General features: G+C 45.4%; 1 protein-coding gene across 5 annotated transcripts; it reads right to left on the bottom strand.

Moving 5' to 3' along the window:
* Positions 1-1,290: 1,290 nt before the first annotated feature.
* LOC146254058 (zinc finger protein 646) lies at positions 1,291-15,019 on the bottom strand. 5 transcript variants are annotated; one of them, XM_084677362.1, is made up of 7 exons: positions 13,400-13,550; positions 12,520-12,701; positions 11,951-12,072; positions 9,045-11,841; positions 7,659-8,786; positions 5,594-6,471; positions 3,298-4,573 (listed from the first exon to the last, which is right to left on the bottom strand). In XM_084677362.1, the coding sequence occupies exons 4-7, from the start codon at positions 11,618-11,620 to the stop codon at positions 4,563-4,565; spliced, it is 4,593 nt and encodes a 1,530-aa protein (XP_084533488.1). In that variant the 5' UTR covers positions 11,621-11,841; positions 11,951-12,072; positions 12,520-12,701; positions 13,400-13,550; the 3' UTR covers positions 3,298-4,562. The 5 variants fall into 5 exon arrangements, with proteins under 5 accessions (XP_084533491.1, XP_084533488.1, XP_084533487.1 ...); XM_084677365.1 differs by lacking the exons at positions 3,298-4,573; positions 12,520-12,701; positions 13,400-13,550 and adding exons at positions 1,291-1,868; positions 14,696-15,019; XM_084677361.1 differs by lacking the exons at positions 12,520-12,701; positions 13,400-13,550 and adding an exon at positions 14,696-15,015.
* Positions 15,020-15,563: the final 544 nt, after the last annotated feature.

Below are 15,563 nucleotides of genomic sequence, written 5' to 3'. Positions count from 1 at the left end.
ACTTGGTTGGATAGTTCCAAGCCATGGTAGTGTGTTACATCAGTTTGCCTCCTATGTCTGATTTCTCTGTCCCATCAAATGAACAGGCATGCCTAAAATGTAGACTCTAAGGTAGGGGTTTCCAATCCTTTCTCTGGAGAGCTACGTGCCTGTGAGGTTTTACTCCAAACCCAGTTGTAACTAACCCGATTCAACGGGTGAAGAAGCTGATTATTTGAACCAGGTGTACTAGATTAGGGTTGGAGTGAAAACCTGTGGGAGGGTATCTCTGCAGGAACAGCACTGGACACCTCCACCCTGAGGCTTCTGCAGGACATCTAGCTAAAGGTTTCAGGAAAGGGACACTTGAAAGACAGCACCCAAAATCCAGGCATCACAGAAACATATGCTTTCTATTTCCGTGTGCTATGAACACATTATATATATATATATTCGATATTTATATAATAATAGTAAATGAAACTATCTGCAGTACCAGCTTAATATTTACAGGATGATGACCTTTCAATATCACTTTGTAAATTTGTAAATGGTCAAGCTAGTTAGAAAAATTTCAAAAATAAGAGTCCTCAAAGAACTAAATATGGAAGTGTTTAAATGTGCTGTCAATAAGAGTTCATCTGGTAACCGGACAGTTTACTAACCAAAAGTTTCTCAGAGACCCACGTTGCTGGTATGCTGTTCGTTTTGGAGTGACCATGATGGCACATCTGTGCTTCTAAGAATACAAAACCACTTGTCTACTAATCCATCACAATAACACAAATCTTAAACAATGCCAATTACAGTTGGTTAGTAGCCCAAATAGACATGTACATAAAACATATTAATACAAAGGCAGAAAGCCCCAGTGGCTCAATGGGTAGAGCTTGTACGATGAGCCGAAGGCCTATCGCAGGGGCCAGGGTTTGATTCTGGCTTGGTCCATTCCTGCATGTCCTCCCCTTTATCCCACTCCTACGTTTCCTGTCTACCTCTTCCTATCTCTGGCTGAAAAGGGCCAGGTGTATGGTTAGAGACCTGCTATATATATATATATATATAAATATAAATAAAAGATAGACTACCAAATATTTGGACATTTAGTGAACTATCCATTTAAGAGCAAGCACAGCAGTCCGAAGACCAGAGCCTCTCACATCTTGGAAGAATTCTATATCACAAATATGTAATTACCCGACCCCTCCACTGTTCACCATCAATATCCAAGCAGAGTTACAATTGGACGATGGAGGGTGGTCCCGTGTTATTAGCGTTCCCACCCACCTACCCACCAGCCACCTTGGGCACCACCCAAAACCCGTGAGACTACGTCACAACGCTGTAGTTTGTTTCTGTACCAAGAGAACTGGAGGGGGAGTGGGAGAGGAGTGGGAGAGACGGCTGCAGGTGGTTCTGCGATCCTGTGTCCCCTCCTGTCGTCTCACGCCCGGTGCACCCGGCCCGGCCTCAGAGGAAGGGTCGAGAGGGGACGGGCAGGAAGGTGGACGAGGGCCTGGCTGTGGACGCGCTGCTCCAGTGCACCTTCTGGTGGTGGCGGAGGTTAGACCGGCTGGAGAAACTTCTCCCACACTGCTGGCAGGAGAAGGGCTTCTCCTTGGTGTGGATGCGGCGATGGCAGATGAGTTGGGTAGACACGCGGAAGGATTTGCCACAGTCTGGGCACTGATAACGTTTGGGTTCAGTGTGGATCCGTCTGTGGTTCTTGAGGGCCATCAGGTTGTGGAACTCCTTCTGGCAGGAGTTACAGAAGTAGGCACCGGTCTTGTGACTGTTCTTGTGGTTGAGGAGGGAGCTGGCGTGGCGGTAGGAGCGGCCGCACTGGTCGCAAACGTGAGACTTGTTCACCGTCCCAACTGGTGACACATCTGAAAAACGGAAAAGATGAAGGTCTTAAAGCCATCACAGACAGATCGACACATATCTCAGATATAGAGAAGTCTCATCCTGGACTCAGAATACACTTCTGTGATATATGCACCCTACTTCCTATCATGTATCTAATCTCTGGTCTACTCTGTTGGCAGTCCGGTCAAATCAGATCAGTGATTTCACTAAGGAGGGTTTACAGTTAAAAATCCAAACAGTGCCACAGTTTCATACATGAAGAAGCTACACTGAATTTTTCTCACAAAGGGCACAAGCAAGTTATTGATTTCAAAATCATTGATCAACAGAAGCCCTTTGAGGCTGATAATAGTAAGATAAAAATGTTGACGTAGTCTGTCATGAAGACTAATAACGTGTTTATTTCTGGAGTCATGAAGCGTCAAATTGTAATGCCGGCTACAGTCACAACCATGTAATATTTTCCAAACACCTTTCATCTGAGGGAACACCATCCTGCCTTCCAATTGGCTAGATGTAAGATAGTCTTTTCTCGTCCAATCAAAGCAGAGCGACGTGCTGTGTAAGCGTTAAATCACCAGGATACAGGCTAAATGGTCCTGCTGTCACCTACTACACCAGAAACACCAAGATTGTTTTTGTCACCAAGACTTAAGGTTGATAATGTAGCCTGTCGCAGGAAGATTTAACTAAATGGACACATTTCATAACATCAACACTCCTGGATCTTTGTCAAGCACAAACTTTATTGCTTACATGCAAATATGAAAGGTGAAATGCACATGACTACAACACAATATGACATGAAGAGCATAGGCCATTGTACAAAAGAGGGTGTGTTAGAATTTAGACTCAAGTTTGACCAAGAATGTGTTTATATGCTTTAAACCAACGCTTACCGGCCAGACCTAAAATGCGAGTAAACATCCCAATTTATTTTTATGATTCCAAGTATGGCACGACCTAATCTCCTTTCGGATGTCTGTTTAGATTGAGAACTGAATGTTTCTGAGCTATTCCATGACGACCTCCAAACCCAGATAAGTGTAACGGCCACAACGCCCCAAAACTGTGCGCTGTCACCATAGATCAAAGAATTACAGTGTGATCTCCAGCGATTGGATTGAAAAAAATACTCAAAACTGTTGACTATTCCAAATGTCTCTAAATTCAGAAGAAAACCCATTCTTCCACAGCCGGACGACAACCAATTTAGTCATTCCCCCAAATGAAATTGAATCTCAACGCAATCTCATTGGTCCTCTTAAGCCTTTCAAAGCCCTTGAACTGGTCAATACTTCCCCCCAACATGTTTCTGCCACATCCTGCAGCCTTTCCCAGTACAGCACGACCCAGACTGACTGAACACTCGCATAAAACAAACATACGGGTATAGAGGTGAGCTATGTGTGTGTGTGGCGCTTAAAGGACGATCGATTCACAACGTAGTTCACTCTTTTTCCAGCTATTTATTTTCAGTACTCAGCATTAGGGGTTATAATGGACAGGTTTTGTTAAGAAATTAATTATCAAAACATAGTTTATAAAAGTGTATAGTAAGCATTACATATATATATATATGCATGGAAACAAATAGTTAGAACTTAAGATGAAGGGTTATACTTGTTCAAACCAAACCTTTCTAGACTAACCGAAATGCAGTTTGGAGGTGACATTAATAACCAATTGTGGTGAAAATGCAAGGGTTGAAATAGAATATACATTTGTCTTGTGGTCTAGTTAAATCACATGACTCCTAAATCACTTCACTGTCACTTTAGATTTCACTCACTAGCACCAGTGCCCCAAAGAAACTGTTCACACAGAGCTTCCAATAGTGAAACGCAATTAAATAAAGAAAAATACTAATAAATACAAGGGTTACAATAAAGGTGTAACAAAAAAAAAAAAAAAACTTAAAATAATGATGACTGAATGCACTGACATTTCACAAAAGTATCCCTTTGAATGTGAGTTTTTTGTGAAACAGGAGAGTCCAGTCTTGACGATGAGGAGACGGTCACAATATCACTTGTAAAAGGCAAAAAACATCTCAGTAATAGTTCCTTAATCTTCGTACTGCAATCAAAACACACATTAGAACAGTTCCTTGTTTTATTGGACAAGGGACAGAAACATCTTTTTAAAAGCATAACAAATTGAGACTTCAAATGAGGACTACAGTCACTGTAACAAGTGTTCTCTGGAGTCCATCTTGGCTCCATGTCAATGATACATACATGAGGGCGAGTGGGACAGAGCATTAGGAAGGGGGCAGTTACAACACAGCTCCTAAACTCAGACATCCTAAGACTAGCGTTTTTTTTCCCAATACAAGTGTTAATATAAATAAATGCATACTACAATGATCTGGGTTTTTTTTGTTGTTTTTTTTATATAAAAGTTGTACTGTAAATAATACAGTCAGAAGTACGATTACGATACAGGGAAAAAAACAAATGCCGCCACAGGCCTAACAATATACATTTTCTTTGCTATTCTTTTTTTTGTTGTTTTAAATGTTCGTGAATTAAATTTTTTTTTCGTCTCCACTGCCTACCCTCTATACACGTAAGCTATTTGCGCGAAGTTGACAATACATGGTGCCCAGAAAACAGTTTGAAATATGGGAGGAATACACAAAAATGTGATGTCACAAAGAAACAGCCATGTAAGACCAAGGCTGTCATCTGTAGAATAATAAGGTTTGAAGCTCATCTTCGTGCTGCAAGAAACACACAAGTTAAAAAACAATTAGAACCTCACAAGAGAGCAGAACCCCCTCAGGAACGTTCTAAATTATAGAAATGTGGTTCTCCAACCACCACATTCACTTTTTAAAACCTCAATATGTACAACGTCAAATAACATCTCAAATATCTTATCCGACGTATTGCCCACTTCTACAGAGACTTGAAATGAACTTGTTACTAGTCAACATCTTTAGTACAACAAGATAAAGGCCGCAAGCAAAGGCTTCATCCAAGAATCATCATCATCATCATCATCATCATCATCATCATCATCATCACACATGGGATGGGATGTGATGGGGATTGGGTGTTGGTCAAGCAGATATCAGAGTGGAGATAAAATAAAAATAAACTAAATATTGGTCAAATAAGCCCCTTGGATAGACTTCGTAAGATTCTCATTACTGCAATGACATCAGATTGATCTTATCTTTAGTTGTGAACTCTACAAAACCGGTATTTAAAGTGGACAAAAACAGGAGTTTACAGTCATCTAGTGTGTATACAACATGGGAAAAGGGAAAACAGAAGTATATGTACGAAAGAGGTATCAACAGGATCTAATGTGGGAGTCTAACAATAAGAGTGAGTGCGCCGTAGTCTTGGTGTGGTGTCCTCATGGACACGGCTGTGACGTGTTTGACAGCTCGGGCAGCCATATTGTGGTGTGGATGGATTTACAGGGGGCTTGAAATGAAAACATGGTCCTAACCAGAGCTGCGATCTGTAGTCCGCTTCCATGTCCTCTCTCTCCCTGAGTCAGGGGTTGCATGCAGGACCTGTGTGTGTCTAAACCACTAAGCTGCTCTAGAGAATTAGAGAAGGAGACCTGACACTGTTAGACCAGTGGGAAGATGGAAGAGAATGAAGAGGAGAAGTGGGAAGAGTGTTTTGGCACCTCCAGAAACCTTGGCATTTGATTGGTCCTCCCACTAGCCCCTCCCCGTGCCCCTCCCCCACCCAAACTTATAGAAAGGGGCCTGTGGGCATACCCAGGAAGCTGGCAGCGCCCATGGTCATGGTAGGGGGCGCTGATGAGCTGCTCCAGTGCACCTTCTGGTGGTGGCGGAGGTTAGACTTGCTGGAGAAACGCTTGTCGCACTGCTGGCAGGAGAAGGGCTTCTCCTTGGTGTGGATGCGGCGATGGCAGATGAGTTGGGTAGATACGCGGAAGGATTTGCCACAGTCTGGGCACTGATAACGTTTGGGTTCAGTGTGGATCCGTCTGTGGTTCTTGAGGGCCATCAGGTTGTGGAACTCCTTCTGGCAGGAGTTACAGAAGTAGGCACCGGTCTTGTGACTGTTCTTGTGGTTGAGGAGGGAGCTGGCGTGGCGGTAGGCGCGGCCGCACTGGTCGCAAACGTGAGACTTGTTCACCGTCACCCCACGGCTGCGGCCCTGGGAGGACGGGGAGTTCAGCTTCGGCAGGCCGTTGGGGTCCAGTCCCTGGGCCTGCATCAGGGTAAGGTCCAGACCAGACCCCCAGCCGAGATCTGAGGAGCCCCCGGCCCTGGCCTGGGTGTGGTGGGAGGTCCTGGGGACTGGGGCCTGACCGTGACTGATCTCCAGGTGGAGTCTAAAGCTGGCCTGAGTGGGGAAGCTGCGCTGGCAAGGTCCACAGGTGAGTTCTCGCTGCTTCAGGTGAACCCGGCGGTGGTTCTGGAGCTGGGAGGAGACGCGGAAGGCCTTGCCACAGTCGGGGCAGCGATGACGGCGCGTCTCGGAGTGGATGCGCCGGTGGTTTTTGAGGGCCAGGAGATTGGAGTAGGTTTTGAGGCACACGGCGCAGTGATAAATGCCGACGGTGTGGGTGTTCTTGTGGTTGAGGAGGGAGCTGGCGTGACGGTAGGAGCGGCCGCACTGATCACATCTGTGAAGAGACAGAAGAAAAGAAAAAATGGCCATTAGCAACGATTCTTTGGTCTTTAAGTCTTCCACTAAACTAACCAAGTTCATCTAATTAGCTGGTTACCACTTTTTTTTCCCATTAGTGAAAAAATACTTTTAAATGGTTTTACATTTTGTATTTTCATACAATAACCAAAGCATATGTACAGGTATATGATCTTGAATCCGGCTTTAAGCTTTTGAGATGACTATAAGTGGTTTACCATTAACTATAAGAAGTACTACTACTACTGAGGCAAATCATGTAGGGGGAACATGGGTAGGTAATAGGGGAGAAGCTATGGACTGTTGACAGTGTGGGCCTCATTTTGAGGCTTAGGAGGTATTTGTGGCTCTCTGCACTGCACAAACAGAAACCTACCCCAATACACACTGTCACAAGCTACTGAAACCGGGTTACTTGTCGACCTATGGTTCCTTAAGTTAATAAAACTATGCAACAAAAACAAAAAAAAAGAAAGAAAGACATTTTATAGATAAAATGGTTTTTATCATAACACAAGAACGTGCAGTGCAGCTAACCACAAATACCTACTAAGAATATTCTACTTCTACCCAAGTCATTTGAGAGTACCAGCATAAAGACAAAAAGCCTTTGGCTCACGGGAGCAATATACCAATACATCTCATATCTGTTATCATCAGCCATTTGTAACTATCTTCTGTAACTTCACTTGACAAAATCCCATGGGCCTTCTGATCAAATATACAATTACAATTCAAAATAGCCAGTTAAAAGATTGTACCTACGTAATACACCATGAATAACAAACAAAGGAGCACTACAATCAAAACAAGTACAAAGGAACACACAAATCATAACTTTAACTTGGTATACTACATCAGCTTTATATCAAGTTAATAGCAATCTTTGGAGGGGGAAAAAAAAAAAACAAAAAAAAAAATATCTAATTCAATTTCTGATTCTAGGAAACGAATGCATATTAGCTAACTGAAAGCAAACGGGGTTGACTTATCTGGTCTCTCCACTAATCAATTTGTCCAAACTTCAGAAAAATCCGAATTCCGGCACGCGTATGGTCCCGAGGAAGCCGGATTGGAGATCATATACCTGTAATAGACACGTAGAAACCTATGATCTTCACTATTTTCAACTTCAAGAATCACGAACAACAGACGAGAACTCACGTGTACCGGCACTCTTCTCCCGTGATTGCAGCGGCCTTCCTCCTGCCCTCCTTGCCTACCTGGTTGTCCCCGCAGCGGTGCCTGGCCAGACCAGACCTCCCCTGGAAGCTCTTCCCGCAGCTGGGGCAGCCGAAGCGGGTGTGACCCTCCTCGTGGACTTTCTGGTGGTTGCGGAGGAATCTGGCCAGCCGGAAAGCTTTCCCGCAGGTGTGGCAGATGTGTCTCTTCTTCTGCGTGTGGATGCGCATGTGATTCCGCAGCGCCATGTAGTTGGAGTACGGCTTGTCGCAGAAGTTGCACCGAAAGTCTCCCGTCTTGTGGGTGTGCTTGTGGTTGAGCAGACTGCTGGCGTGTTTGTAGGAGCAACCGCAGAGGTCACAGCTGTAGGGCCGCTCGTCGGGCCCCAGGTCCACTCCCTCCATGCTGAGGCTGGAGCTGTTGAGGGAGGCAGAGGAGGAGGGAAGCTGGTGGGCGGGACAGTCGTGGGCCGCCAGCTCTTCTGCAGTAGTAAAGCCTTCACAGCAGCCGTCGCATTCGTAGTCCATCTGAGTGCTGGTTCCTTCGCCGCCCTTGCAGAGCTGCGCGGTGGTGTGGGTGCTCAGCTGCTTCTGGGTGCGGAATCCCTTGCCGCACTCCTGGCAGGTGTGCTTCTTGAGGGCGAAGTGAAGACGCAGGTGGTTTTTCATGGCTAAGCGGTTGGGATAGGTCGAGTTGCAGACGTTGCAGTGATACTCTCCGATCTTGTGGAGGTTCTTGTGATTGGCCAGACTGCCAGCGTGCCGATAGGTCCGTCCGCACTCGTCACAGGCAAACGGGCGTCTTCCGCCCTCTGACGGGTCGATGTTCTGAGGCCTGGAGGTTCCAGCCGAGGAGTACGGTTTCTTGAATCCCTGCTGGCCGTACTTGACTCCTCCTCCCATGGTGGGGTTCTGGCTTTTGGAGGACTCTCCTCTCATGGACTGTAGCTGAGAGGGCCCGGCTTGCTGAAAGCGAGATCCGTTGGGGGCTACGCCCTGGATCCTCTGATCGCGCACCTGCGCCTTGGCTCGGTGTTCCTCGTGGAGGCGAAGGTGGTTGATGAGCTGCTTCTGGATCTTGAACGCCTTCCCGCACTCCTCACACTTATGCCTGTGGAGCAGAAGATGAAGTCATTGGAAAATACGAAACAGTTCCAAGGTTTTCTCCGTGTTCATTAATCGCCTTTAACATGAAAAACAAAAGACACATTTAAGGAAAGCTTGATTTGATTCTAATAACATTACCTTCTCATAACTAAAGTCAGACAAGTGGAAAGAGCCTTCTATTATACTTTGCATTTCGTGGGACCATACCAAAAAATAAATTTATTGCAACACATTTGTTCATAACCTCAAAGGAAAACTTTACCTTTTCAAGTCAAAGTGAGTTCTCTGGTGGTTCTTCAGGGCTAGCAGGTTGTAGTAGCGTTTCTGGCAAACAAGGCACCTAAAGACTCCAGTCTTGTGGGATTTCTTGTGGTTGAGCAGGGAACACGGGTGCCTGTAGCCTCTTCCACACTGGTCACACCGGTGAGGTCGCTCTCCAGAAACAGGCATGGCCTGGCGGTCTACCGTATCACGACTTCCCCCCGCGCCAACTCCCCCGCTGACACCAGCTCCACCGGTCATCCCTTTCGCCCCATTCAAGCCTTCCTTGCTCAGCGCTCCTCCCCTGTTCTTACCAGGGCACAGGTGGGTGATCAGGTGGTGGCGATCGGCAAAGAACATGCCGCAGTCAACACAGATGTGGTTGCGACCATCCATTTTGCCGTTGGTGTTGGTTGAGTTTCCCCCCATGCCTTGTGCTTGCCCATCAGGTCTTTGCGGTCCATGCACCAGTTGATGGTTCAGCAGATCCTGCTTCCTGGCAAAGCTCTGGCCACACGTGCTGCAGATCATCCTCCAGTCCTGCTCGTTGGGAGAGAGGTTGGATGGCCCTGCTCCTGTAGGGTTGTTTGCATGGCTGCGTAAATGGCTCCTCAGTGCTCTGAGACTGGCGTAGTGGTTTCCGCACACCGAGCACTGGTAAACCTCCCCGTCGTCGTCCTCGTCTTTATCGTTCATCCTCTTCCCGCCTCCCTGGGAGTTGCTGTGGGTTTGAGACCCTCCGTATTGCATCTGGTCCTGGGCACGGCGCTGCCCACTGCCTTCTTTCAGGTTCCCAGCTCCCCCAGAAGGGAGGGCAGTGCCACCAGGGCTGTGGTAGTTCATGTTCCCCATAAAGCCGTTGGACATTCCCCCTTGCTGCTGGCGGCGTTGGGGGCACATGTGGGACTTGATGCCGGAGATGTCTCCATACATTTCTCCACAGTCAGCGCACATATGTCTGTCTGCCTGACGATGCCCAGAGTTGCTTTGAGCCAGGGAACCATCAAATCGGTCATGAAATTCCAACGAATCAAGGCCACTGCTGTGGCCTCCATCTGGGACGAAGTGCGCTGCGTCTCCAAGGTTACCGGGAAGGGATATTGGAGTGGTGGCACCACTTCCCTCCTGCGCATAACTCTGCTGGGAATCAAGCGTCAAGGGTTCTGAAGAGAGCCAGTCGCTACTGTCGTTGCTGATGGGCTGGTTGGATGGTCTGCCCTTATGACTGCGAAGGTGGCTATGCAAAGCTGCTAGGTGTGGGTATTGCTTGCAACAGATGGTACACTGATAATGACCCGTCTGGTGGGACCGCTTGTGGTTGACTAAACTTCCGGCGTGGCGGTAACTCTTCCCACATTCGTGACACTTGAACCTTCGTTCGCCATCGTCTGGCGAATTCTGCTGCACTCTTCCACTGCCAGAGGGTGACGATACTGAGGGCTGAGAGCCTGCGCCCAGCCCATCTGTGTTGAGAATGGATGAGCCCTCCTGGCCGTGCGAACCTGGGTGTGGGTCATGGGTCAGGTAGTGGACTTTCAGACTATCCAGATCTGGATGACCGGCACCACAGTAAGCACAGGTATAGATGGGGTTGTTGACGGGCGGTCCGAGCATGGGATCGTAAGGGCCACGTTTGTCAGGCAGGGGAGGAAGTGGCAGAGGGTCGCCAAGTGCTGGCGTGTATGCCGGGGAGCGGACAGAGCTAAGGTTGTGTGGCATTATCCCAGGGAAACTACGGGAAAGACCCAATGAAGAGGAAGCTGCATTGTGCAGAAGGATATGCTCCTGGAAGTCACTCTTGTTGGGTAAAGCGACCTGGCACAAATGGCAAAAGCAGGAAGACGCGTCGTCGTTCTGAGGAGCCGGTGGACGTTGATCAGAATCATGCAACGTGTTGACCATCGAAGCTCCTGGAGGCTTAAATTTGGAGTGGGTGCGCTCGTGGCCATTTAAAGCCGCCAGGTTGTTGAACTGCTTGAAACACACGGAGCACTTGAACGTTCCTTGCTGGTGACACTTCTTGTGGTTCACCAGGCTGCCGTGGTGACGATATGTTCGGTCGCACTGGTCACATTTGAAGGGACGATCCCAGGCGTCGTCCGATCCGGGAGACTTCTGTTTATTGTGATCGTCGGGATCGTGGCTTTGCATGACGCCATGGCCCATGCCACTGTTATTCAAATGGCTGCGGCCAAACCCATCGGACAAGTCCTGGGCGAGACCATAGTCCCTCTCATCGTGCCCCCCATCTTCAACCACCTCCTCGTTCTCCTCCTCAGCCTGAGCGCTAGGTGACAATGTGTGGATACGCAGGTGATTCTTAAGGGCAACAGCGTTGGGCAGAGTCCTGGTACAGACTGGACACTGGAAGGAGCCCACTTCGTGAGATTTCTTATGATTGGCCAAGCTACCGGCGTGTTTGTATATTCTGCCGCATTGCTCACACTCAAACCTTCCGTTCTCTTCTTGCTGGTAATGTGCCTTCATGTGCTCTAGAAGACTGGGGGTACTGGGGCAAACCATGTCACACTCTTTGCAGGGGAAACCCTTGGCACGGCTCATGTCATGCATTGCCATAGTAAGGTGATTCAAATATATTAAGAGAAATCAGGTCCTTAAGATAATGAACACAGCAAAGGTGAGCAGAGTAAAGATGAGGCTTAGCTCTCAGCTGTCTGTGATGGCAGCCATTTCCTTCCCAGAGCTGTTGATATTGTCTTCTCCTTAACCCTTTCAAGGCCACGTATTCAGGGATGGGCAGATGACGATTTGGACACAGTCAAGCCACCAGGGAAAAACTGTGGAAATGGTGGTATTAGATTAAACAACAATTCTATTAAGGAAGGCGATATTCTTACATTAGTGCTGGCACTTCCAAGGCAAAATACCATAACAGTGGTAGGATACCTGTGTAGGAATGCTATTAATGCCAGTTCTGCAAGGTCAGTCTTCACCAACAGCGGTTCAAGACCACCCTGGCAGGGCAGGGCAGGAGTGGTCGTGGACAAAGACCAGCCTCTGGATGTCTACTGTGAAGACACAATAACATTGGGAATCGTGTTTATTATTATTATTATTGAATATTAATATATAGATATATATAGATATATATATATAAAAACACACTTTATTGAACAATTAAGGATTGTGCAGCAATTGTTTTATTTCTACATATTACACAAGATGAAAATAAAAAGTTGGCCTAATCAGTAGTAGTGATAATTGGGGGGGGGGGGGCATACATGATCAGCAATGTACAAAAAATCTTAAATACTTTTGAAATCAAATTATTTTAGAATTGCATTAAAAACTTTAAAAAAAAAAAAAATTTAACAGTATGCATAGGATATAACAACACATAAATCATAAGATTAGGCATTTGTCATTTGGACTACTCTAGAATACCAAACATTGAACCAGTTATTCTAGAAACATAAAATTACAGCAGGTCACTCCAGCAAGGCATATTGACACACCAGTATTTGTTCCTCCAGTCACGTGTTGACACCTCAACAGAATAGACACTCAGCCCTGCGTGGGTTTGTCTAGCAGCTAGCATGTGGAAGCCAGAGCCGCATGCCCTAAGGGGAAGCACCCCAACCTCGGGCCTCAGTGCCGGGCCATCTGGATGCCCCAGTCTCATCAAGTCAATCAAGATCTGGGTAGCAAACAGCCAGATGGGTTTAACTTCACAAAAAAGCACGTCCGCTATAGTCATATGTCAGCTGTTGTTTACACTGGAGCAGATGATAAGGAAAACCAAGGTTTAAGGGGGAGAGAGAGAGAGAAAATTGTAAGGACGAAAAAGGTGTGGGAGATATTTTTTGATTGATGGATACAACCAGGAGTGTGGAGGGGGAGGGGCCTTGCTAACAAGGGGCAATGGTATTAGGTAAAGGTTGAAGGTGGCATAACGAAATAAGATACATATTCTTACTTGAGCGACATTTTTGACTAAGAACCCCCCCACCCCCCACCCCCCCACCGTAGAGGCCAAGGTCTCTAGTTTACATGTTAAACTAGAAACAAATGCAAACCTGTGAGATTTTAATGCTTCTTGCAATTATTGTATTATAAATGGTAATTAGCTGTGATATTCCATCTTCAAAAGTGTATGTGTCAGAATATGGTTTATTCTAATATGGATTTCCTCATTCTAGGAAATACTGACATTTATGATTTTTTTGTTTGCATTGTATTGTTGACTTAAGTTAATTCCACAGTATAAAACAAATATAATAACATGACATTATAAGCAAATAAGTTACTTCCATACGGACAGACTGAGACCACACATTTTCAACAATATGATACACTAACTAATCAGAATACGAGCCGACAATCAAAAACTCTCACTTTTGCATTCCATTACCAGGAGCTGGAAACCCGTCGAGTGCAATTATGTAAACAAACAGTTACTGTGTATATAGGAGGAAAACTAAAATACATATTTCCTATTGGTGCATTTGCTAATATTACATTATATTAATTGACCAAATTATAACTGTGAAAAAAATGTCCATTCCATTTATTTAACCGTAAGCTCTCCGTTGCTTAGTGTTTACACATGCGTTGTTATGAATAAGAACCGAGATTAGTTGTTTCACTACAATTGAACAATTGAACAATTTCCCAAACGTGCAAGAAAGATTCGCGAAGTGGAAACGTACATTTTCTTAACAAATGGCAGACCTAAGAATGCGGCAAATCAAACAGGCTACCTGACCTTGGCTTGTCTTTTTCCATCGAGTTCACTAAGCATTTTGTAGGACAAAAGCAGGGCATCTTTACCGCCGATCCCCGCGACATTCCGTCTTCTTTTCCATCGGCCGCCTCCCCAAATTAGGCAACGTCAAGGCCGGAGGAGCGGCTGGATTATTCGCAGGAATTTTGTTTACAAAATTCATCGTTGGCAAACAAATCAAACACTAACTTCCTAACATATACATGAACATATCTTACGGTCCATTCCATAGTGAGAGAGGGATCCCATTTTCACAAGAAAATGGCTTTCTAGCAAGCAATTTTTTCAAAGTGGATAGCATGTGCTAGCGAGCTAGCTTCATTTTGGCCAACTAGCTAGCTGTGCAAACATTGGACCGTTAGCTAGCAAGCTATCTTAGGTCAAGTGTGAAAATACTTTTATTCTGTAATTAAAATATGACGTTTCTATCCTTTTCGTGTATATTTAAGAATGCATACTCTAATGCATTAACACTAAACTGTACAGCCACCTATCTAACGAGGATACTCACGGCTAGCGAACCTAGACCAGCTAGATTTGCGACGGAAAAAAACTGGCCTGGTAGCAAGATATGCGGCCGAGTTCGCCTTTAGCAAGCTAGCTAGCTACCCCCCACGATGCTAAAGAAGAGGAAAACGGAAGCTGCAAAAGCAATAAAGCCCACTATGTAGTAGCAAAAACACATACGTACGAGATACTACATTTGCACAAAGTTCTAAATAGAATAAGACAGCGATTTGGTGGAAATGATTGCCTAAGGTGACATTTCGCCTCTGCATGCAAAAAACCGTGGCACGCAAGGCAGGGTTAGCTGAGCTAGCCTGAACCAACACAAAGATCTCGACAAATACGCTCCGGCCCATTGATGGAAAACATCGGTTTTAGGTCGTTTTAGACTCATAACTTACCCCTTGCTTGACGTTCGTGGCAACCGTATGAATGATGCTTAATCTCGAAATGCAGAATTTGCAAATTCATAGACTAGGCATGTTTTTTTATTCGAATCAACAACCGACTTCGGCTCATCGGTCTTTTTTTCAACCGATTCAACATACTTCCTGCTAGCTAGCAGTGTGAAGCGGAGACAGACGTACTTTAGCGCGTCATCATGCGCAGAATAAAAATTTGAGTAGCCGTCAAACACCTTCTCCTGGTTTTATGTTAGTCCTGTGCATGCGTTTCACATTTCTACGGGTAATTTTTCCTTCAGCGACATCACTGTTCTTGACTTGCTATGTCAAATAAGAAAAACATCCACAATTGATACAGGCGCTGCTGCGAATCCTCTCTCATAAAATCGGCCCCAGCTTCGTTGATCACGGGGGAAATGACAGTCTGAGGTCATTTTATGGTCTTGGATTTTACAATAATCATTTCCTTCTAACATGGGAAGTCCTATAATAAGTGCTCCAAAACGTTTATTTTTTTATCAAGGATGCTATGCACTGGTGGTCAGGATGTTTATACATGCCGCATTCAACATAATGTCTGCATCTTCAATGTAGCTTATTCACACAATCAAAAATATTTAAAGCCAGAGATAAACCAGTCACACCATATTTAGGCTTAGTGTGTTCTTTTAAGTTCAGAATCCACAAATTTCAATGTATGATGTTATAAATAGTCAAATTTTCTAAATCTGTCTGCAAACCAAATTACCAACAAGCGACGTTAATATCTTGAATTAAATGAAAATGAATTTAATTAAAATCCTTTATTGGAATACGTTTCTTCAAAGAGACAACATGGGAACAATTTAGCTATGTGTATTTCTTA

Source organism: Hypomesus nipponensis, chromosome 17 (genome assembly GCF_054491055.1).
Source record: "Hypomesus nipponensis isolate SF chromosome 17, ASM5449105v1, whole genome shotgun sequence".
Classification (NCBI taxonomy): domain Eukaryota; kingdom Metazoa; phylum Chordata; class Actinopteri; order Osmeriformes; family Osmeridae; genus Hypomesus; species Hypomesus nipponensis.
This window is presented reverse-complemented; position numbering and strand designations above follow the sequence as displayed.

Bases quoted from the DNA above. Each gene is read 5' to 3' on its own strand.
- LOC146254058 (XM_084677365.1), bottom strand. From the start codon at position 11,620: ATGGCAATGCATGACATGAGCCGTGCCAAGGGTTTCCCCTGCAAAGAG. The intron at 8,787-9,044 runs GTAAAGTTTTCC...TCTGCTCCACAG, and splicing joins ACTCACTTTGACTTGAAAAG to GCATAAGTGTGAGGAGTGCG. The intron at 6,472-7,658 runs GTGAGTTCTCGT...GTCTCTTCACAG, and splicing joins GGAGAAGAGTGCCGGTACAC to ATGTGATCAGTGCGGCCGCT.